The sequence below is a fragment of the Spea bombifrons genome, chromosome 8 (assembly GCF_027358695.1).
Source record: "Spea bombifrons isolate aSpeBom1 chromosome 8, aSpeBom1.2.pri, whole genome shotgun sequence".
In the NCBI taxonomy this organism is placed as follows: Eukaryota; Metazoa; Chordata; class Amphibia; order Anura; family Pelobatidae; genus Spea; species Spea bombifrons.
The window spans coordinates 10,332,570-10,357,662 of NC_071094.1; the positions used below are offsets into that span (position 1 = coordinate 10,332,570).

Genomic DNA, 25,093 nt, shown 5'->3' on the forward strand with positions numbered 1-25,093 from the left:
AAGAGATCACACAGAAAGGTAATAGAATTGCTGAATTTAGAAATTAAATGTACGGTCGTGAGAAGAGCATACCAGAGAACTGCAGAACTTTCCAGATCTCCTGGCACAGCTGAATATGATCCAGTGACTTAGTGAGCAGCTCCACCTGTACAGAAAATAGAACTAAATATATAAATTTTTAAAGAAACTTTACAATTTGAGGTATTTTAATTTTTTTCTGTATTAAAAAAAACTAAGATTAAATGCATACTATACACAGGTACAGAAATTACTCATATTATTTTCCTAAAACATTGGACCTAAATTATGTCAGTACAAAAATACATATTATAAATGAGATCTGATGGTAAACTGCACATCAACAAAAAGAATTGTAATTAATGCCAAAATACAATTTAGAGCACTGAAAATGTACCGATGAAACTTAAACCCTAAGCACATGAACATCAAGAGACTTGAATCATACAGTATGCGTTCTTAGGCTCAAAGTGCTTCCTATTGTGCATATTTTCACCGTTAATACCTGTTCTGAGCGGTCACTGCTCTTCCTAGCCATTTCCAGGTCAACAGCAGCTGCCATTAAAAGGCAAGACTTCTGTGCCACCAAAACTGGCTTATCACATGTGCAGAACAGGGACAGCTGTACAGAGACACAAGGTGAGGTTTCATCATTTTACTTCAACAACATCCCTTCAACTGGCCCAACCAATACCTTGTATGAAAGGATGAAGGCATCACTCATCACTTTAGGGAAGTCCACAGATTGAACAGCCAAATTCCATGCTAGTTTGGGAGCAAAATAAGTCCAAAACTGATTATACATGTTTGTACTGAATTTATTTTTGAGACAAATGCTTTTTATATAGTGCACACACAAAAATGGCGTATTGGCAAACACTTTACACTTTACTATGCCTAAAGGCCTGTGATGAGGATGTTTTTCTTTTAATACAATGTCATGCTTACAGAGTGCCGTTTGTTGTTCTTTTGTAAGAAGAACAGTTTATTTGCTTTTTAATTTAATATTCAGTTGGAGGCTTTACTGTTTGCATTCAAATATTTCAATATTTACTTACATACGTATCACAAATACCCTTTATGTGCATACCATTCAAAAATCCATCCCCACCTCTTGTTCTCATGTCCCATTAACTTATTTCTCTATCATTAAGTTATTCCCCCCCACACACACACCGTGGACACTGATTGGTTTAGGCAGATTTTGTTAGGGTGAGGGAAATTATTTTAGAACAGTTCCTATGTTAGTCATGAGACCTTTATTTAACAGATTTAAGCCTAACTAAAACCAGTCCCAGGTGTTTAAATGGACAGCCTGCAGCACCATAGAGCGTCATCACACATGACTGCATATTTGCACATTTTCTGTTGAAGAAATCTACCGCAACACTGTGAAAAAAAGGGTCCCCTCCCATATTAAATGAAAGTGTATATATAAAAGCTAATTGTTTCAGAAGAAAACTTGAATTGTCCTGGAAAAAGGAAAACATTAATTGCCTTTCCATTTAAACTGCACTCCAACATGCACAAAAACACATCATCACAGACTAAAATGTTCCTTTAATGACACTAGTAGGGAAAAGGCTGAAGAAGTATAACACAGTAAAGCATACTGCGATACTAGATTCTCACCTGTTTTTCTGAACCAGTGTGCTTCAATTGAACGCTTGTCATGGCTAATAATACCCTCAATCTGGGACTCTGACAGCTTCTCGTAAGCTTTGAAAAGACAAATGCACCCAATGAGAAAAATGCATGAATTTGCCAGTGACTAGAACAGGCATGAATTATTCGGAGTACACTAACAGCACGTCACTTTTATGAAACTACAGTAAGATGTGAAGCAGCGTTATTCATTAAATGGTTTTGGTTTTAATAAGACCTAGGCAGGAAGTTCACTGCTCACCTCAGATAGGGTAATACAATATTTGATCTATTATAAGGCAAGTTCAGATCTCAGATCTGCAGCACTGCCACGCAGATGACTAATCACGGCAATACGGTTTTACTGGAAGCCTCACAAGTGGAAAACATGGCCGCCAAATTGCCCAATTGCTGTGAGAGTTAAGCAGACCTGGATCAAACATCATTTCTTATTTTTTTTTTATGTGAAAATCAATAAAAAAATTGCTCATTGTACATTGGCACAAAAACTGTACAATAAAATCTATTTCCCTATTTACCCAATTTTTTTTTATTTTTTTTTACATACTAGCACTCAAAATTATTTTTTGCATATTTCTATGGTTTTAAATGAAAGCCCTATTTGTTCTGAAAAAAAAAATAATTTCCGTGGGTACATCAAACACGTAAAAGGGGAATCTTAATTAAACCTAGACATTATATATTAAAAAAAAAAAAAAGCTCTTGGATGTAAGGTACCAAAAAGCCCTGGGAATGAAGAGCTATTGGTGTCCAGAGAAGGCTTTAAATTGCTTGAGAGTCTCGTTTGGGTTAAAATGCAGGGCAGTCCCATTGATGTAGCTCCTTGGTAAGCAATATAGCCATGAAAGATTTGATCCAAACTTGGGGTGCTTTGATGAAGTGGCGGGCTAAGCAATATATGCCAATATAGTATGACATAATCCCCAATATTTATGCTTTAGGTGTTTTTTGAATGGTATCCCTTGGGCATGCACTGAATTCTTCCTTTGTATTATTGAAATACAAATGTTTGAAGTCAGTGCCAAAGTAATGATAGAACAAAATATTACAAGAGACCAAATCAAAGCCAAAACAGAAACCAGAATTCAGGCGTTACAATAATGGTTGCCAATAATTATCTGAATATGTGAGACGACAAATAACTGTGTACATGGTCTGGTTTACTTAAATAAATCCATACTAGTTCGATAATCACTCTTTGGTCTATTCACTATCATGCAAGAGTATACAAGTTGGCAGTATAAACAAGTTTGTAGCTGCAAACTTATACAGGTAGTAACAACAACCTTCTGCATTTCCACTTGAATTAAATTATACTACACTGGCATCAACTTGACTGCAGCACAGAGTTTATGCAATTTATATAAAAAAAACCCACACAATTCTGGAATTTATTAATTAGGGCATGCAATCCCCATTTTAGTGAATAATCCCCCCTGAGTTGATCTGCTACATAGCAACCTGAAATTTTGGGAAAATGGAACATGGAGGAACCATGACAAAGGGATCACAAATACTACACACATAAGAGTCAATGAGGAATCACTACTACTGCTACTACTGACTGCTTGGCGTCAGAGCGGTTTACTGTAGATATTTTGTACTAACTAGTGGAAGGTTGTGGGAAAATACACTTTGGCATATATTCAAAAATAGCAAGTGCAGGGTGTGATCTCAGTAACTATGCCTCATGAAGTCCTTCATAATGCATAGTTACTGTGGTAAAAGGAAATTTGTTATCTCTCCATATGTCATGTACAACTCACCTTTTAATGATTTAAACCCCTATGGCCTATGTGTCAGCAGGACTTTTAGAAGGCATTCATATTATTACTAGTAAAAACTAGTTGTTTTCAATCACAAGTAGTAACGGTTGAGATTTCTGTATAGCCACACAGCCATAAGTGGAGTTCTCTCAAAGAGCACTACACTTCTCAAATCACACGGGGCATGTTTATGATGAATAAGAAAAAACGGAGCTTGAGAGATATTACCACTTTTTAAATATGAAAGCAGTCGTTCTGTGTCACCGGTCCTAAGGAAACAAAATATTCAGGTAAATGTTGACCCAAATTACAGCATAACGAATAATTTCATTAAAATGACACATCGCAGTCAGATTAAGCAGAAACCACGAGCTGTCTGATTATATACTTTGCGCCTTGAAAACGTGAAAATTGTAAATACACACACGTATTTATACAATATATGGGTGTATATAAGATACTCACAAAACTCTCCTGAAGAGTCACTTTGCATAGACTTTTGTTGTGTTAGTCTCTTTATTTTATGTGGCTGCTGGTTTTCAGTACACAGAATTTCCCCTTGTTAACGGTGTACGAAATGCTGCATCTTCCCAAAAGCCTTAAGGGGACTAACAATCTACTGAGCTTTTTCTGTTGTTGGCACAAGAGTGAATGTCACTAAGACACACTGGATATAGATATATGATCCAGTTTCATATAAGTGGCAGAGTAACGTAACATTTTAAAGGAGTTGGCAGGAGAGTTAATGTTTCCACTACATGAATTAAATATGCACTATATAGGGCCATCCCTGGCAAATTTATCTGCAAGAATGGCTGAGCTGACCCTGATAGATCAATCAGTGAGAGTCTAACTGATTTAACTCCTTGACGATTGGCGTGTCAGGCACATCACAGAAAAACATCTTGTGGAAAACTGACATGCTTGGCACAACATGACTTTAAACTTGTGTAGAAAACGATCCATGGTCGCTTTCTTCTCCCAAACAGTGTTCAGAAACACCGAAATCTAAACCAGGGGATCTGATCGCTTCACAGAGCCTCAACATGAAGAGCAGTCACAAGCGCCACAGCGAGAGACTTTGCCTCTTCCAAGATGGCAGCCTCCTGGGAACTCAGCGTTCTAATCACAATGTTATTAGTAAAATAAATAAAAAATAACAAAAAATAAAAAAAAGTTAACTAATGTAAAAATAATTCACAACTGATGGAAAGTGCATGGAAAGAGTTACAAGACTAGCATTTTTAAATGTCTTCATGGTGTCTAGTTTTAAAAAAATGTATGATTTAATGGGGTAAGACGAATTGGATGGGTTCAAAGATGTCCCAAATAGGCACAGACGACATTGAAATTCACAACTCCAAAATGTGGCCTTTTACTGCCCAAACATTCCAACAACCCTATGCATGGAGGTATCACTGTACTTGTGAGATGATGCTGAACACATTTTGGGGTGTTGTTTGTCAGTGACATATACCAGGTGCTGTAAAATCAAACCTGAAGTAAAACGTGTGTGAAAAAAACCACACACAAAGATACTAATGAAAACTTTGACAAAGGCTGGCTGGAAAATGTGTGCATGCAAAGAGTTAAAAAACAGCATTTGAAATACCATCGGGTGTCTAGTTTTCAAACATTTATCATTTGATGGGATAAATTGAATTGGCCAGCTTAAAGGATGTCCCAAATAGGGCACGGGACAGACTTTTCAACACATATTCTGGGGTGTTGTTTGACATTGAACTATACTAGGAGCTGTAAATTAATACCCAAAGTAAAATGTGTGTGGAAAAAACAAATTACTATCACAAAGTTTGACAAAAGCTGGTAGTAGGATTAATGCATGGAAAGGGTTAAAATACTAGCATTTAAAGTACCCTGGGGTGTCAAGTTATTAAATATATATGGTTTGATGGGGGGCAAATTGAACTAACTTTGGCTTTAAAGATGTCCCAAATGGGACATGGGGCAGCATGACCAGATTTGAAAAAAAAATGTTTTGAAATAACAATATGCTACTTGTACTTATTGCCCTACAACTTGCAAAATAACATGAAAACGTTGAGTATTTCTAAACTAAGGAGAGATATTGGAATCTATTGAGCAGGTTTCGTCATTAGCTTTTGTATATTATATATATAAAAATATATAAATAAAACTTGTGTGGGTCCACTAAATGAGAGAAAGAAGAAAATTATGGCACCGCAGAATGTTAAGTCATTGTCATGAAGAGTACAAAAATAAAAAACAGCTGTGTCCTTATATGATTCCATCCAAGCCATTCATGGAGGTGAAGCTCAATAGGATCGGACCTTCATAATGTGAAATCAATGAGATGAAGCTGCAACTCGTCTGCCAACTCCCTGTTTAGTAACAGTACCCATTAGGTACCAATATATTGGTAACAACTGAAAAATGGCAATTGTTTTCCCCTAAAGGATTCCAACAATTTTCAAGTTTAATTTTGTATGATCATAGTAAATTTTACCACATCTGGGAGTAAACATATTCCCATACTCATGCATAGTCTGGTCTCACCTCTCTTCAGAAACTGATGCTTCACTTGAGAGTACAAGACGCACCAAACACCTACAGAGAAAAGGTCAGCTTTTACCGTGTCTATTGAGGTTTAAAAACTGTAGCAATGACTAAGGTAACATTAAAAAAACACATATCACTGACTGTTTTGTTATCACTGGTATAGTTTTTTTTTTTACATAATGAGTCATATGGGTCATATTTATGTGTATCTTAGATAGCATCCTTACCTGAGGGAAATGAAAACCTGCTCGGTGTCAAGAGATTTGTCAACCAGGTATTCTAAAGCTTTTATAGCCACATCCCACAGCTTTTTCTAAAACAGCAAGAAAAACGTGTTGTGCAAGAGAAAATATAAAATACTTGTTGGTACAATTCAGATACCACCTTCTAAAATACAAATCTGTGCAATACATCACTTCAAGTTGCAAATAAGGAACTACACTAATCTTTATGCTCACTTATGCCTAGGAGGGGATACCAACCACACCACACTGCTGAGGCACAAGAAGGCTAAAAAGCTTGTCTGGAGTTGTTGGTTCCCTCATATGAAATTTGCCTCATGTTTTGGTTCCAGACTGCCCTTGTGTGCAGGATTAGACTGATATGCGGATGTAGATTTAGATGTAGGGGAGTCTAAATGGTAAAATTTAAGACTCCCATGAGCAGTGACACACTGTCACTATAGTGGTACTGGCTGTGGATCCGCACTGCAGAAAAGGCGCCTCCTAGCGGAGATGGGACGTTCAGCAACCAGCGAAACGGAGACGTGATCAGAGAACAACAGATTAAGCAACATAGATGGTTTTAGATAATTCAGGAATGAAAATAATACATTCCAGGGGTCAGGCAAAATAGATAAAGCAGGTCAAACGCTAGTGTAGGCTATTAGGAACTATCACAGGCAAAGGTGTAGTGTAAAATGAGGGTTTAAATATCCCTCCACCAAACTGGATCCTCCTACCCACCTAATTAGGGGAGGAGGAAAAAAGATAAATATCATGAGTTAGCATGCGCAAACGGCTCTCATGACGTCGAGACGCGCGCCCCGTCGAGAGCAGTGGGCTGAACGCATGGGCTGCGTCTCGGCATCCCTGCTCGCGGAAGAGAAGGGACCACGGAGGAGGTAACACACCATATGGCAGGGTATTAGGATACTGTCTGTTCTCAGTTGAGCTACTTTCATACATCTTTGTCCATATTAAGGACACATTAAGTGCAAACCTCATGAACATATTCTCTCAGAATAATACCTTTTTAGATCTGGCTACAAAACACACAGAAAAAAGCATAACTTAAGGAGCCTGTCTCCTTAGGAAAGCAGATATTCATGCAAGAAACGCATGTTAACATGTGAAGATTTTTTTTACATGGGTGTACAAATGTATTATGTTCTACAAGTTGTTAAGGTTTTACAACATACTTGCATAAACTGTCCAAAACCAGCTATGGACACATGATGGCAGCACAAGACAGCAATGAAAACATTACTGGAGCACATATTTAATATGATATTGGTTTACACACCTATCTGTGTCCAAAAAGAATAGATCAGAGAGGAGAAAATATCCTATTTTCTATCAGTGTGACTGCTGGAGAACTCCTATGTAGTGGTGAATACTAAATGAACACGCTGATGACTTCATTGCTAAAAGATGATGAAACTAAGCTACATAACATGTGTACATTTGTCCTAGTACTAGATGGTTTACTCTGCACCTAAATTGGGGTGAGCCTCTTCCAAACTATTTGTCCAGCCTCCCATAAAAAGTAAGGTGTGCACAGCAGATCCATGTTTTTATAGTGATTGAACAGATTCCTGGTAGAAAACCAGAAGTGTGAAGTGGTATATTGAATAAATTCCTGTGCATATAAGATTTATTGTTCACAAATAAAATCAGTTACATAAAGTACATTTCAACACCATCCTTTGGATTCAATTGCATAAATCCCAAGACAAAGACACATAAAACAGGCCAAGGCTGGTGCTGCCTGTACGTACATGACAGTATAATGTTGGCATGCTGAGATTCTCTCACCTCCAAGGCTATCTGTGCTGCCAGGCTTAGCAGGTTGGTGTCTGAGCAGCTCTGCTCCTCGAGAAAACCTTTTGATTTTGACTGGGTTGCAATACTCCCCATGGCAGACAAAGCATTCATTGCTGCGGTAGTAATTATAATGATAAGTTATGTAACCCACAATGTGTTTTTTATATTTTTACCACTGAATACACAAAATAGGATTTGTAATTTATGATGTAATATAGAAGTGCACAAAACATGTGAATACAAATACTGCATGTCTTGATTTAACAAAAATAATGAGAATAGTGGTTGGTCAGAGAACACATCAAAGGTATGCAAGGAAGGACGAATGTAATAAGATTTAAGGCTTTGTAGGAGGACCTTGGTAGAAATTGGAAAGAGCATGGGCAAAATGGTTGAAGCTACCACTAAATCACTAAAAAACAGTGAGCCTCTTGATGCATGTTTGTTAAACCAATATAACTCTCTGCTTCATATGTGCTGCTTCTCCTTAGCATTTTCTGCATCTCTGGACCCCACATAACCATCTAAGTTCCCCCAGCATGGTTGCTCATGTTCCAAGTCTTACTGTGGACCAGCCCTGCACAACATGTCAAAGCTTTATTAAGTAAAGAGGAGCACTAAATCAATTCATAGTGGCATAAAGTGGGTATACATTTACAAGAGCGCCTACCTTCCAAGACATTATTTTCGAGCAGAGCTAGTTTATATAAGCTGAAGTGAGTGAAGATGTTCCCTGGATCGGAGCACTCTGCTTCTTTTATTGCCTCCCTGGCCTGTAAAACAGCCGTATACTATAAAAAATACAATATCCAGTCTTTGCTGGGGCCAGTCATAATGATGAGGTAATGTAGCACTAAAAGACAAATCTAGTCCCAAGGCACCAAATCTAAAGACATTAAGGTATGTGCTTCAAAGTACTATAGCCCAGGGCAGGCAAAACCTCACTGTGCAAAACCAGTGAAATCCACACACACACACACACACACACACACACACACACACACACGCCAAGTGCTACTTTCTACAAATCGGTTATACATCTTGTTCCCCACCTTCCAGCACTTAAATATCTTTAAATGTCTTTCTACAGTACAGTCACAGACTTTAACAGCTCTGGAAAAAAAGGTGCAAATATCAACATTCTGTTTGGGTGACCTTGTGCAGATCATTAAGACGAAGGAAGCAGGTGGCCCGGTTTCTCTGGAGTTTGGCAAGGTTCGGCTCTGGATGGTCAGCAGCATGAACGCTTAATGAATAGTTGTACCACTGGAGAGCTTCTGCGTAGTTATTAGCCTGTGGATAACAGCAGTCATACCCAATGTCAAAGCAAAGACTTAATATTACACATATAATATAAAAATATGACTGCATATCTCCACAGGACTAACATACTTAATAAGTACTGCTGTCTATTGGATGTCCATGAAAACATTAGAGTACCCTAGCAATACCATTTCTTTCTTTAAAACTCATACTGGACCTCAAAGCTTTTGGCTGCATTGTCCCAAAGAATGTGGTGGAACATGTTCAGAGTCTCTTGGGATAGCTTCTTTCCAGTGTAATGACCTGAGATAAAAAAAAACAAACGTTGGGTTAGCTTTTGAAACAGAACATGCCTAAAAGTTTCATTATGGGCAGTCGTTTTCTTTTAGGACATACACTGAATGACCACTTTATTGGATACACCTGTTCATTTGCTTGTTAACACAAATAGCTAATCAGCCAATCACATGGCAGCAACTCAATGCATTTAGGCATGTAGACATGGTCAAGACAACTTGCTGAAGTTCAAACTGAGCATCAGAATGGGGAAGAAAGGGGATTTAAGTGACTTTTAACGTGGCATGGTTGTTGTAGCCAGACGGCTGGTCTGAGTATTTCCGAAACTGCTGATCTACTGGGATCATGCACAACCACCATAATAAAAAATATCCAGTGAGCAGCAGTTGTGTGATGAAAATGCATTGTTGATTTCAGAGGAGAATGGGCCGACTGATTCGAGATGACAGAAAGGCAACAGTAACTCAAATCACCACTCGTTACAACCAAATCACCACTCGTTACATCACTTTGAACCTTGAAGCAGATGGGCTACAGCAGCAGAAGACCACACCGGGTGCCACTCCTGTCAGCTAAGAACAGGAAACTGGGGCTACAATTCGCACAGGCTCACCAAAATTGGACAATGGAAGACTGGGAGAACATTTGTCCTAGGCAAAGAACATTAGTTGCTGGTAATTTGGAAACAATGGTAAAAGTCACTGGAGTGTAGCAAATGGGGAGCAGGCTGGGCCAGTGCTCCAACAGCACTAATTACCATTTAAAATACAGACCAGAGCATGTATTATAGACAGAAGGACTACAGGTGTGGACAAATTGGCGCTCATCTGTGCCTGATCAATTAGCCGGCAGTGTGTAAAAAGAAGGGTCATCCTGATGCAGCAGAGATAATTCATTGTTAATCAAGGATAGCTGATGGACTGAGGAGTGGCTTTCTCTAAAAGTTGTCTGAATTATTGGCAAGAAGGAAAGCCACCCAATTGGAGAAAGCTGTTGCTTTCTAGCAAGTCCTCAAGCAAGTTTGTTTTGACTGCTGTTCATTTTCACTGAATAAACATTGCAAACTGGATGTGTCCTGGGTGTCATAAATCATATATATATACATATACACATTCAATCTTTACGTTCTTCCCATTAGCTAAGGCACTCCTCCTCACTTATCACCTCTTTCTTTTCCCGTCTATAAGATTTCACTCGTGCTACCCCATATCTCTGGAACCTACTTCAGCCTAACCTTAAGCTTTCACCCTTCCAACATTCAAGAAACATTTAAAAGTCCACTTTTTCAAGAGAAGCCATACCATCTCAGCTGCTAGAACCCCCTGTCACTGATAAAACCCCACACTACCTCTCACCTTTTCTATTAAGAAAATACATGGCAATATGGTAAATCGAGGAATTCGGAAGAAATAATACAATGATTCATTGGCGTATGATGACCAAAAGACTATATACAGTCAAAGTGCATGAGATCCATTCAGTAATAATTATTATTTTCAAGGGGTGGCTTACACAATAAGTAAACACCACCTCAGGTAAGAACTGGTTATTATGTTACTGCAAGAAAGCTTATTTTTTTCATATACCACCTATGACAAATATTTTTTCATATACCACCTATGACATCCATCCTGCCAGCATCCAGACAGGAATGTTCTCTTATTTCTATCTACATGTCCGTTTATTTCCCATCCCTTGTTATTCTGTTGAAATATACCTGTTATTAGATCTTCAATCTTCTGCTGTGCTAAAAGTACCTTCCCTCGTTGCAGCAAAAGTTCAATTTGTAGAATCAGGGCTTTTCCGAGATCAGGGGAGTCTTCAAACTGCCCACAGACCATCTTGAGGAACTCAAATCCCACACAGTCCCTGAAAAGGCATAACACAATATCATATTATATACTATCAATATGTGAAAACTCAATGGCTTAGTGAACACTTTGAACCACATAATATCGTTAAGCATATATGTAATGCAGGGCTACACAAGGACAGCCGTGGAGTAAAAAATACAGCTACCAAAAACAAACGGCTTCCAATCTCAATGGCTTCAGAAAACCTAATTGAGTTGTATACTACACAAGCAGGATTTACTAAGGCTGCCACCCCAGAGAATGTTAAGAATAAACAGGAAAGGAGGCATAAAAAATTAGTGTACTCGTATGTCTTATCGTTACATCAGTAATTTTTAGAGATAAGCATGCAAATTGAAAGTTTGTTTTTGACACCACACTGAGCAAGGTGATAACATATATGACGAGACAAAAACAACATGCATGAGTTAATAACATAACCTAGAACATACAACAAACATGTACAAACTGAAGAACATTTCTGAAATTCCTTGCCTTCTATGTTCTAGTAGTAGTTTTGCTGTGCTCAGATAAATCTCCAGCGATAGTTTATGATGCAGCATCTCTGTGACGCCTGAGAGGGTTTAAAGAATAACAAATCAGATAGTATGGTGATTTGGCATAAATACTGATCATCGTAATTTTACCAAATCCAAAGCATCTCACCCATATTGATGACATCATCAGGCACTGCACATCTCAAAAGAATTTTGACCTTCAAAAAAAGGCCAGCGGGATGTACACTTTCCTAGTCATTCGCATGCAAGGGTTGTCAGAAAAGAAAAGCAGGTGTGGGGGAAAAAAAAAAACAGAGAATTGCTATGGTTCACAGTACAGTTTTCTGCGTTTTCTGCATGGATAGTACTGTAACAAGAGAAAATCATACATTTCTTTAATTTTAAAATCCCTTGTTATAGGGCTGTAACAACTAATCTATAATAATCCATAATCGGTAATGAAAATCGTTTCCAACAAATTTCTTTATCGATTAGTTGAATTGATTTTATGATGTATAAGATGAGGGTTTCTTCAGAGCAAATGCTCTGAAAAATACCCTTCGTTTTATAATCCGACTTCAAATAGAGGTCGGATAATAACACTAAGACCCAGATTCCCCGCAGCGCTGCAGGGGACCTGGATCCTCTTCTCTGGCAGCCGGTGGGCGCCTGTGCTTCCTTAAGTCATCCTCGAGATTTCATCCCCACATTTCCATGATCAGAAAAAAAATCATCATATGGCTATAAAAGTCTGACAGGGCAACAAGTGCAAGTGAATCCACCCTCATTTAGACAGTAACGTTGTATCCTACATAAGAATAAGGACATAGTTGCAGCAGAGGGTTTATGTACACTTGCTTTGCGAGAACGGACACATAACAGCATGACACCAGCACGCCAGTTCATCTTTCGAGTGTCTTTTGAGTGCAAATTATATGACAACGATTACATGCATTGATAAGTGAAAAAATGTAGTGCTTCATTTAAAGTACATTTTCTTTTTACACACATGCTCATTGTGTACATTAACCCCTTAACGCCCAATGACGGCCCAGGCACGTCAGACACAAAAGGTCAGGTACGTCAATTCATTAAACAAGCTTAGAAAGTGATCAATGATCACTTTCTTCGCTTAAATGGTGATGCTGTAATGACTTGATGTCGAGATTAGGAGGCGATCAACTTTTGCCTCCTAAACTTCAATGATGTCGCTGAAATGCCTCGATAACGAGGCATTCAGCGACACCGAACACTGACCTCAGGACGCGTGGGACCAATCCGGAGAGCGGTCACAACCGCCACTGCGAGTGATTTTGCCACTCGCAAGATGGCGGCACATCCTTTAAAGGAACAAAATTGGGAACGTTCGCTATAGGGTCTTCAGACCCTCTTGAGAACTCTGGCTCCACTTGCAGGTTGAACACAGGTACAGACTGACCAAAATGTGGAAAAAAAGCGCACTACCCAAATGTGGGAAAAAAGCGCACTTCCCAAATGTGGACTTTTAGCCCCCAAACACCATGCATGGGTTTGTCATCACTGTACTCGAGAGATGTTGCTGAACGCATTTTGTTTGATAGTGACGAATACCTGGAGCTATAAAGTTATACCTGGACTACAATTTGTGTGAAAACAAAATATAAAATAACTTTGGCAAAGGCTGGTGGCCGAATCTCATGCATAGAAAGGGTTAAAATACCAGCATTTGAAATACCTGGGGGTGTTTAAAATATATGGTTTGATGGGGTAAATTGCATTGGCCAGCTTTAAAGAAACCCAAAACAGCACATGAGGCAGAATGCCCAGATTTGGAAAATAATTGGTTTTGAAACAGCAAAACGCTACTTGTGCTTATTGCCCAATAATTTACAGAAAAAAAGCAAAAAAAACATTGGGTATTTCTAAACTCAGGACAAACAGTAGAATCTTTTTAGCAGGTTCATTAGTTTTTTTCAAAAGATTTTTCAAATAAAAGTGAGAAAAAGTGTTTTGTTTTAATTCTTCATCATACTTTATTTTTTTTATAGGAAATTAGATATGATCAAAAAATCCAAACAATATATAACTTGTGTGGGTTCACTAAATGGATGAGGAGAAAATTACATCTAAACATGAGCACCGTAAAAGCGTTAAAACAGCCTGGGCCCCAAAGGGTACAAAAAGTAAAAAAACTGCCTGGTCCTTAAGGGGTTAATGTGGGGTATGGCTGAATGCCATTATGCCTGTAATAAGTAAGCAAAAATAAGTGAAAAAGCATAAATGCCTGCAATACCTCATTAGCCATTCTGACAGCATTTAGAGCCTTATCTTGGTATAATCTGCAGTCCCATTCCAGGTACACTGTTGCTAGTAGTCTCAGCACCTTGGCCTGTACACACCAAAGCAGTAGTAAAAAAAAATAATAGTGAATAATACTATTGCTCACGAGAAGATGTATCCATTAATGCACAAATATCACTCCCAAATACTTGACACCATCCAGAACTACAATTAACTATTACTATTTTTAAACATTACAATTTTGCAAGGCAGCCTTATCTTTCAGTCTCACGGTTAATTGATTCATTTTGCATATACAGACTGTAGAGGTTCATCTATTTCCATTCCTGCTGGCACAAGCTTTTATTAAAAATCTTGAGCTAGGTTACACAAATCCATTATAACTACTTATTCCAACCCCTAATCTCAACAGCATGTACCTGCATCTCTGGTCCAGGGCCGTATCTTTTATCAATATTTCCAATTTCATAGCTCTGGCTAGAAACGAAAAACAATCACAAAACAGAGGAAGCAATTGTATAAAAAGTTATTACAGATATGTTGTTACATGTTAGCAACCCAATTGGAGGGACACTGCCCGTGTAACCACTAGGTTACTTTAATGAGCTAAAATGCAATATTTTGTTCAATATGTTCCTTTCCTTGGTCTTTTACAGAGGCATGCCTTTTTCTTTTGTCTGACAGCTGACACAGTTTCTATATTTAAAAAAATGAACCCCTTAACCACTAATTAACAAGACACAACATATGTATATAATTAAAACAATAAAACATAATTACATGGATAAAATGGATGACCTCCAAACAGGTAGTGGGCCAAAGTTGTGGAGAAGTACAAATCAGGTTACAAAAAAAATCCAAAATGTTGAACATCCCACAGATCACCATTAAATCCATTATTCAGAAATTGAGAGAATAAGGCACCACAACAAACCTGCCAAGAGAGGTTCACCCACCAAAACTCACAGACCAGGCAAGCAGGGTATTACTCAGAGAGGCAACAAAAATACCACAGCTGCAAAGTAGAGGACTGCATTGGGATGCAGACACGGGGCAGTCTTTCAGGTGTTGCGGGCGGGAGCGAGCGGTCAGACACTGTACCTGCGGGTCCCAGTAATCCCGCACAGTTCCGCAAGGCTGCCTTCACGCTGCTCCCTTGCAGAGTCTCCTCTTTTGTTCCGCCCAGGAACCCAACGGAGTCACGGGAAGTAAAGGCAGCCTTGCGCTACTGCGTGGGAAATCTGCAGTTTAGGAAAGTGGTGGGCGGGATTGACCACATAGGTGACGGGATTGGACACGTATGTTGCGGGAGCGGGCGGTAATGGTCACAAAATCAGATGGAGCGGGATTAAAAAAAACATTCCCACACAGGGCTCTACTGCAAAGCTCCACAGCAGAAATTGGAACATCTGTCCATAGGACCACTTTAAGCCGTATACTCCACAGAGCTGGGCTTTACAGAAGAGTGGCCAGAAAAAAAGCTATTGCTTAAAAATAAAAAATAAGCAGACACGTGTGCTGTTTGCCAAAAGGCATGTGGGAGACTCCCCAAACATATAGAAGAAAGTACTCTGGTAGGGTGAGACTCAAATTGAGCTTTTTGGCCATCAAGGAAAAACACTGTGTCTGGCACACGGTGCAAGCAGTTTGCATTACATAACTTAGCCGAGTTTTTTCGTCTCCCTGTACCCAGTTCCGACCAGCCCTTTGTGAACAATTTTAAAAATATAATATGATGAGGGGGAGTGCGGGTTGGGTGCAAATATTATTATTAAGAATCATTCACACAGCTATGTCAATATAGAAGTGAATACTAAGAGTTAGGGCTCTGTATGATGTTAAATTACACCTTTCATAACTCTCTATAAAGGTTAATTACTATGTAGGGTTTTCTAATTATTGTATAACAGAACTATTTACGTCACTGAGCATTGTCACTTTTCGATCTAAAAGCCTTCACAGACTGATCCAGGAGAAAGAGTTACCAGGTACATACCTCAGCCAATAAGAACTTTGCTCATATATGACCTCTTCATATGACTCCACTCCAAAGTTGTAGCAAAGAATTGACAGATGCCCAGCCTGTGAGCCAAAATAATGAAACAGAAAATAGTATTTTCACATTGAAATAAAACATTTCATCTCCCTGTAATAAAGAAACAGTCTTTGAGTTTATATTAGTTTAAATATGAACTCTCCTCATTCCACCAGTACAATGCAGTGTTTCAATGCAGTGTTTCTACTAGAAGTAGATAAACGACTGTTGACACAATGGCATTCCAGCTTGTCTACCACTGACAAGGACAGGTCATTATTGAACCAAGCAACAAGGGGGGAAGCACTGGGAGTACCCAATGTTCCTGTCTAGATGGAATGAGAAACAAATTGATTTCTGGGGGAAAAAAATCCCATAACTGATACTACAAATGTGCAATATGGATGGCAAGCCTGGGTAGTTTATCTTGGAAGAATGGACGAGTTAGCACTTCATAATGCATACTGTGGCAATATGAAATTCTTCATATTGATCAATTAAACACTCTTGTCTGGTGGTATTTTTTAATGGTTCACAATAAATATCCATTATGCATTTCACCTCTACTGTTTCAGAAGCACTAGTAACATTCAGAGTGAATTTAAAAATACAGTGAAACCCGTATTCAGCATGATTAATTTTTAAATAATATTCTTGAATGTAAATACATGGTTTAATGTATTTCTGAAAGTACCATATAAGTTTCACCTTAGAGCTTACCCTTGATGCAATATTATGGTATGGTTTGACAAAATACTAAAGAAGAATAATCAAAATAATGGAAGATTTAACCCCTTAAGGACAGAGCTGGGGGACAATAGCTTGTTGGGCTGTACTCATGTTTAGCTATAATTTTCTTCTCTTTCATTTAGTGTACCCACACGAGTTAATTTTTTTGAACAAGGGTTTCTTTAGATTTCTTTTTTTTTTAGATAGCATTATTTTGATCATATCATCTAATTTACTGTACAAAATATATAAAATGTGTATGCTTTTTGCAAGCTATAAAGCAAGTAGTATAAGTAGCATATTTCAAAACCTTTTATTTTTCAAAACTGGTCACTATGCCCCATGTCCTATTTGGGACATCTTTGAAGCCAGCCAATTCAATCTGCCACCATCAAACCCCATATGTTTAAAAAAAACAGACACCCCAGGATATTTGAAATGCTTTGAATTACATCTTCCACTAGCCTTTGTCAAAATTTGTGGTTTCTTTTGCGTTTCCCCCCCACACACACATTGTACTTTAGGTATAAATTAACAGTTCCTGGTATATGGCCTTAAAACGTGTTCAGCAACACCTCCTGAGTACATCTATACCACCCATGCATAGGTATCCTGGGTTGTTTGTTGGCTTCAATGGCACATTTGGGAGGTGTGCATTTTTCAATTTGGAATTTTCGCATTTGGTAATCCTGCCCCCTGTGTTATTTGGGACGGCCTTAAAGCCAGAAAATTCAATTTGCCCCAATCAAAGTGGGTTTTCGGTGTTGTTGAATGCCTTGATATCAAGGTATTTCAGCAACCCCATTTGAGCTTAGGAAGCAATCGTTGATCATCTCCTAACTTCTTTTAAAGCCGGAGCGAGCAAACGGGGCCCCTGCTGCAGTTTTCAGTGTTGCTGAATGCATTGATATCAAAGGCATTGCAGTAACACCATTTGGGAGAAGAAAGCAATATTTGATCACATTCTAAACCACTTTAAGCGCATGAAGTGCCAGGCACGTCAATTGTTGTCTACATGATGAATTTCCTTGATGTCGATTGTCATCAAGGAGTTAAGGAAATTTTGCTTTGCTTCATTTTTTTTTAAAATACATACATTATGGCTTGACATTTATTTAATCAAGAAACAGGAAAATGTAAATAAATGAGTTGTATTACTGTGATCATTACCTATAAATTGTTCTGTAGAAAGTGTTTAAAACATCTCCCAGCAAAACAGTGGACAATAATGTGAATCTCTGTCATTCCTACCTCTTTTGGTTGTCTAAGCAGCATATCTTTGCACCTCTGAATTCTCAGGGAGGCAGTTTCAAAATCTTTTTTTGCCACTGCCTAAAACAAACAAACATTCACCAAGTATTAAGGGTATCTATATTCATGATCCATAAAACCGACAGAATCCACATTTGCCATTGTGCAAATAGAAATAATCAATAAAGCAAATCAGTAATAAAAAAGTAAACCGACCATTCACATTAAGAAAAGTAAGGGAATCTCACTGCTTTGACTCCCTGTGTCCAAAAGGTCAGTCACATAACTTACCGCTTCTGCCTGGTATGTCAGCACTTTAAAGAGATCTTTTTCCACGTAGGTTTTGTGTACATTCATGTCTGCTTCTTCAGAGCTCCTCTGTGTAAGGATGGCATACAACTTCTCCAGACTCTAGCAAAAGCAAGAGAAACAAGGATTACAAGAATAGCATTGGCCTAGCCAACCATGTGTAAAACTAACCACTTACATTCAAAGCAATTTCAAGGAACCAGCTGGAAAGTTCAGGCATTCCTACATCTATCCAGCCTTTTCCAGTTTTGATTGCCATCTAAAAAACAGAGAATGCATACTTGTTTTAATTCCTGTCATTGTTGTTCCTTTCCTAACAATTGTGTATTTTTAGGTACAACACAACAAAGAATATAATGTTTTTTTCTATTATGAATGCACAAATGTATAACCGAGTATATTTCTTATTTCAGCTCTAACTGACTCAAATTACAGCTAAAACCTTTTGGTAATAAGATAGAGAGAAAAATGTACTTGGTAAATGTACCGATGTATTTTAAACTGTCTCCCTAGACACATTATATGCTATACATTTGTTTACATTGAGATATGAATGAATATGTCTATCAATGTCACATGTATAGCCCCTTTTTATGGGAATTCAGCATCATGGAACACAGATACATTGCAACAGAAAGTGCAGCGACAGTACAAGCAGAGAATAAGCCCATTATTTAACGGCAAGCATTTTAGATTTGCCATTAGGTCTGCTTTAAAGGTAGTTTTCTATACAATGTGAAATATCCAATTAAAATGATGTAGACACATGGTACTTAGGGTGACCACATCAGCAATGTTTTCCAGGACACCTATATTTTTTACATATCGCTGACCAGCCCAGATAAAATACTTCCCTGCAGTATGTAATATTTATATTAGGATGAACCTGTATTGTATTTGCAACATTGCCTTCTACATTTTAAAGTTTACTACCATTTTAACATTAAAGGATATTTTAGCCAAACCTTTATGACATCTGGGATATACATCCACTGGAAACATATGGGTCAGGTCACTGTTCCTGCACTAACCTGGACTGTAAGCATAGCTGTACAGCCAGGTGTGCACAGCCGATGTTAAGAGAGGACTTTAATAGGCGACTCTTAGTTATATGGGTAATTAACAAATTGATTCTGAATAAGTCTTAATGTGTTAAAAGAATAATTAGACCTTCCAAAACATGACCTAAAAAATATTCTGGGTGTGGCCTTACCATTATGTTTCTACGGACAATTCCCTCGGATGGTTCCGGACCTTCACACCAGATCCCAAGCCTGCAGGATATATGACGTACTGCAAACACACATGTATTTGTCACTTGGGCTACTCAAGTTCACTTTAGAAAAACTTCAGCATTTCCTCTTAAGAAAGCACTATACTTCCAATCACCATGTCCCAGAACTTACACAGGCCCTTTTTTAAACAAGATGATAATAAAAAGCAACTATGTGTTTCTTATATGATTAACAATTGATACACATAAACAAGGGGTGCCCGCAAAAAGCACAAACACAACAAACAGAAATAGAAAAACTATTTCTCTGAGTTGTTGTTTAGTGTTATTTTTATGATTAAAAATGTTATGGTAAAGAAATCTTAATCTGGAAAAAAACTATATTCATATAACACGTGTACATTTCTGTGTTGCAGAATTAGTGTCCAGCATTTAGAGACAAATTAGTATTTTGGAGAGGTTTAAATTAGTGAACTTCAGTTCCAAAATGCTTGGTTCACTTTTACAGACAAAATGAAATTTGCAGAATGGTTGTCATCTCCTGCTTTAGAAGAAATCATGTCCTGACCAAAAGCTTTCCATGACAATGGAATTTAAAGTCGGCTAAATAGCTGCCTTTTATCCGTCTGCAACAATCTCACTGGAGTTTATGATCTCTTCATTGGTAACATCATCAACCTTCTTGCCGTCACTGGATCCTGGCTCTCAACTTCTGACCGTACCCTTCCTGCTGCTTGTTCTTAGGGAGCCCTACACATTAGCCACATCTCTAGATATGGAGCGAGATAGGGAGGGTATAGGTATCCTTTCACAATGCACTTTTTAGCGTGTACTACTAATGTATTCTCTTTTTCTCACTCGTTCCTACTCTTCTCTCCACTTGCCATGCCTTACCGACCCCCGGGTTATACATCCGGATTTATTGGTCACTTTTGTATATGGCTTTCTCATTTTCTGAGTGACTTCAATAAACTCATCAATGATCGCTCTCGCCACACTATAATTATATCAGACTTTACTGACTGTTTAACGCATTCCTAATGTGACAGCCTACCCATTGCTCGCTCCTTCTCAGTGATAGACTCTTCAACTCTTTTGGTAACACCCCAGTTCCACAAGTTAATAGCACATTCATCAACCTGCACACACAAAAAAAAAAAAAAAACTCTACAACTCGGAATGAAAGCCTGTACAAACAATACTGTTTTTTCTTATTATCATCAACAAAACTGCAATTCTCTTTACTTAACAAGCCCGCTCACAGCTCAAGTAATAAATTAAAGCATTTTTAAGTTATCTTAAAGCATTTTTTTTACCTCACTGCATTAATTATTCTTTACAGAAGACCAACTCACTCACTGGCGTAACTACAGGGGTCATAGGGCCCGTGTCCCTAAGGGACCCGGTGCGACCCCTTCTTCCTGTCTCCTTATACCGGTTTAAATTTGTTCGGACCTGGACTGCACCGATTCAGGTCAGAAGGGCCCTTTCTAAACTATTTTGACAGGAGCGTATCGGAGTCGGGAGCAGTGAGAGGTAAGTGGGGGAGGTGGGATATATGTGTATGTGTTTGCATGTATGTGTATATATGTATTTGTATAGATGTGTACTTGTGTGTGTGTGAGTGAGCATGGATGATGTGTACTTGTGTCTGTGTGAGAGAGTATGCATGTGTACTTGTGTGTTTGTGAGCGAATCAGCGGCAGGAAACCACTTCCTTTAAAATCAAGGGGACGCTTTCCGCACATGTGCACAGAGGTCTAAACAAAGAAGTATTCTCTGAACCAGTCCCAGAGATGAGTGGAGGTAAGCAACTTGTTGGGGTTGCGGATAGGTATCGGTTTGTATTACTCTGTAAACTTTACTTTTGTCGCACTGCATAAATTGCTGACGCTAACTAGTAACAACAATATGCTATACTAAGTAAATTATGTAAATAACAATACATGCTACAATAAAAATTCAAATGGAGCCATTCTACCCTCCTTAGATGTATGGTTCTAACCTGGTCATCAGGAGTACCTCGGTTTGTATCTTCCTCCAGACATTTAATCTCTCTGAACATCTGGTCAATGAGCTCAGTGCCAGCTACTGGAGTCTGTCTTTGCAACAGGTCTCTAATAAGGCCTAGAACCAGAGAATATTTTACCATACACATAGTGTAAATAATCATTTTATGTGCAGAAACAGACTGCCCCTTGGGGCACACACTAGCAACAACCAGAAGATAGCTCCATGTGCAACTGTTATATATAACCAGAACTGTATTTCCCCCCAGATAAGTAGAGCAGAGCATTAAAACCTTCAACAATATTACACACACACATAGGTAGTCTACAAAAAAGTTATCTATACATATTCAGCTATTTATCTAAACCAGAAGTAAAATAAATAATACATGCAATATACCCAATTACCAATGCCAGAATCAAAGTTCTATGAGGGTGGGCAACGTGATTACGCAGTAACATTAAATGCATGAACTGCTGAACAGTTTAGCAGATAACGTCTCTTTCCAATGGGGAAGCTGCTGTATTGGCAGCCCTTTGGCTAGCAGTCAGATGAGATTTAAGGTTGTTACATAATCTCTGCTAAAGAACAAATGCTGCCCTTACGGTGATCAAATTAACATCTATTTTATAATTAGATTCTCTTCTGTGAGGACATATTCCTACAGTGCCCGACAGCACTTTCCATGTGCCCGTTATCAGGATGTGGAAGCTTTATGTGTCGTAGAAAAAAAAATACTGTGATTGAAACCTGATATTGGCTTCCTGTCTGTTTTCTTGTCAGAGGACTGGACATTTCTTACTCAGGAGTTGGAGGCAGCCTAGTATTAAGATCTTTTTTACAGCTTGCACTCAATTCTCCATTTCTTCGGTTGGTGAATAAACTCTTTATATGTCCCAGTTTGATTTCTGAATTTTTTCTGCACCAAATATCATCCTATATTTACCATGGGACATGTAGCTAATATTAATTACATATACAATATTGAACAAACATTTATTCACTTGAATTATCATTTGTCTACTCAAAATTAGTTTTTCCGATAAAGAAAAGTAACCTTACGTCCCTTTTCAAGAACCACAATAGAAAAAACCTGCAAATGATTCAGTACCTAACCATATTGCAGAACCAGTACACGCATGCAAATGACTCTCCAGAAATAAAAAATAATTAGACTGAAGTAATGACTTGTAGGTTAATGCAAAAATATTTCATCCATGGAGCTGTTCTGCAAGGACATGCCCCGATTACTCACTACAGAGTGGCGGCAAGTTTTGTGGATCTTAAATTATAGATCTAAAGGAAATGTTATAGTAATCCAGATTAGTGAAGCATTAATGTGAATACTAGAACAGACCTGAAAAATTCCAGGCAATGAAATGTCTTTTCAATAAGTAAACTGAATGAACCTTACTGCTGTAATAATGTTAAAAATCAGTTTATAATGCAATCAGACTTAATGTTATTAATATACTTACTGACTGAATCTAGCAGATATATATTATTACCGTATATTCACTCACAATCATTTTTTTTTGGTTCCCAATACTGCTTACAGGAATAGCTGGCCAGGCCGGCACAACTGTTTGTGGTACTGATCTTTATGGACATGACCATTTCTCCCTCCTAAAATATGGTTAGACAGGATTGTACATTTACATTACATTATTTTTATTTATAAAGCGCTGGCAGATTCCGCAGCGCTGTTACATTCATTAGAACAATTTATAAACACATACAATAACAAACTGGTGCAGAGGAGAAGAGGGCCCTGCTCTTGCGAGCTTACAATCTAGTCGGTGGTTGAGGGGCGTGAGACAATACGAGAGGATTGCTTGGATGGGGATGAGTTGATCTGGTTGCAGTGATGCGTTGAAGCTGTTATGTTCAGATGGCTTTGATTAGGATGATGGTTGGGAGCACTGTAAAGTATTATTATGAATTGTTTACTTACATAAAATCCATGGGCACTGTCTGCCAGGTTGAAGTTCTAGTACAGGGTTACCGTAATACATCAAAGCGGAGACGCAGGCTGGATATAGGGAAACGCCACTACGCTTCATAAATATGTACAATACATTCCAGAAGTTTGAATTGTGCTTGGAGGAAAATGATCCAAGACCTGATTCCGCATTAGTCTAGATAAATAATAAAATTAACAATCTTATGTATCTTAAATGTTACTATATTACCTGTTAATACACCAAAACTTGATTCCTCCACCATTTTTCCACAGTCCAAGGAAAAGTCTAAAGAAATAAAGAAAAATCTGTTGTATACATCCAATTTAATCATTTGCACATGTAAATCTGCACATTTATTTCCATCAACAAAATTAGCTTTACTGAATTAGTAAATTCATTTGCTGTTACTGCCACGGGACATAGGTATATTTCAAACCGCAAATTAGATGTGCCTCTTGGTTCCTAAATAAATCAGACTTTGAAATACAAATGTAACATAGTTGTACAAAATACATGCACAGAAGATCCAAACAGTGGAAACAGTTTTAGTTAGTCGCTCATTCCAAAGCAGCCAGATGTTAAGCTGGAGCCCACACTGCTTCATCCAGTTAAAAGCCCTTAAGGACTGGGCTGTTTTCTTTTTGTACCCTTCGTGAATGAGGTTGTTTTAACATGTTTGTGCTCGTGTCTAGCTGTAATTTTCTTCTGTCTCATTTGCTGTAACCAGACAAGTTATATTTTGGGGGGGTTTTCAGGACAAGAAGGGCTTTCTTTAGATACCAATTTTTGATTATATAATCATATTTACTATTAAAAAAAAAAGAAAATGGTGAAAAATCGAAAAAAAAATAAAATCCTGCTAAATAGATTCTAATATTTGTCCTGAGTTTAGAAAAACCCAATGCTTATTGGGCAATAAGTACAATATTGCTTTGCTATTTCAAAACCTTTTTTAAAAAAAATAAAAAAAAAATAAAAAAAAAAATCGGGTAGTCCTGTTATATGTCACTTCCAAACAACACCCCAATATGTGTTAAACAACATCTCCTGAGTACAGTAATACCACCCATGAATAGGTTTACCTGGTTGCTTGGGCATCTGGTCATCTTGCCCCATGTCTTATTTGGGACATCTTTGAAGCCGGCTAATTCCATTTACCCCCATCAATCTATTTTTCAAATGTAGACACCCCAGGGTATTTTAAATGCTGGTATTTAAAAGTTTTCCTTGCACTAATCAGCCTTTGTTAAAGTTAAACCATTGTTTGTTTGTTTTTTACTAGACAACCCATGGGTATTTCAAATACTAGTATTTTAACTCTTTCCATGCCAAGATT

At 38.0% G+C, this 25,093-nt stretch overlaps 1 protein-coding gene across 1 annotated transcript in view; it reads right to left on the reverse strand.

The window, feature by feature from the left end:
* Positions 1-24,873, reverse strand: part of TEX11 (testis expressed 11) — a 31,688-nt gene extending 6,815 nt beyond the window's left edge. Inside the window, exons 1-26 of the mRNA XM_053473342.1 lie at positions 24,840-24,873; positions 23,986-24,042; positions 21,789-21,910; positions 20,838-20,922; positions 19,763-19,842; positions 18,728-18,808; positions 18,532-18,651; positions 18,241-18,321; positions 16,222-16,307; positions 14,645-14,702; positions 14,218-14,313; positions 12,115-12,196; positions 11,944-12,022; positions 11,313-11,464; positions 9,516-9,601; positions 9,191-9,328; positions 8,706-8,808; positions 7,990-8,148; positions 7,241-7,254; positions 6,218-6,303; positions 5,988-6,038; positions 3,678-3,718; positions 1,651-1,737; positions 713-783; positions 524-640; positions 73-145 (exon numbers count right to left, since the gene is read on the reverse strand). Of these exons, the coding sequence (XP_053329317.1) occupies positions 73-145; positions 524-640; positions 713-783; positions 1,651-1,737; positions 3,678-3,718; positions 5,988-6,038; positions 6,218-6,303; positions 7,241-7,254; positions 7,990-8,148; positions 8,706-8,808; positions 9,191-9,328; positions 9,516-9,601; positions 11,313-11,464; positions 11,944-12,022; positions 12,115-12,196; positions 14,218-14,313; positions 14,645-14,702; positions 16,222-16,307; positions 18,241-18,321; positions 18,532-18,651; positions 18,728-18,808; positions 19,763-19,842; positions 20,838-20,922; positions 21,789-21,910; positions 23,986-24,042; positions 24,840-24,873 (2,239 nt within the window). The remainder of the gene's footprint in view (positions 1-72; positions 146-523; positions 641-712; positions 784-1,650; positions 1,738-3,677; positions 3,719-5,987; positions 6,039-6,217; positions 6,304-7,240; positions 7,255-7,989; positions 8,149-8,705; positions 8,809-9,190; positions 9,329-9,515; positions 9,602-11,312; positions 11,465-11,943; positions 12,023-12,114; positions 12,197-14,217; positions 14,314-14,644; positions 14,703-16,221; positions 16,308-18,240; positions 18,322-18,531; positions 18,652-18,727; positions 18,809-19,762; positions 19,843-20,837; positions 20,923-21,788; positions 21,911-23,985; positions 24,043-24,839) is intronic.
* Between the last annotated feature and the right edge of the window lie 220 nt (positions 24,874-25,093).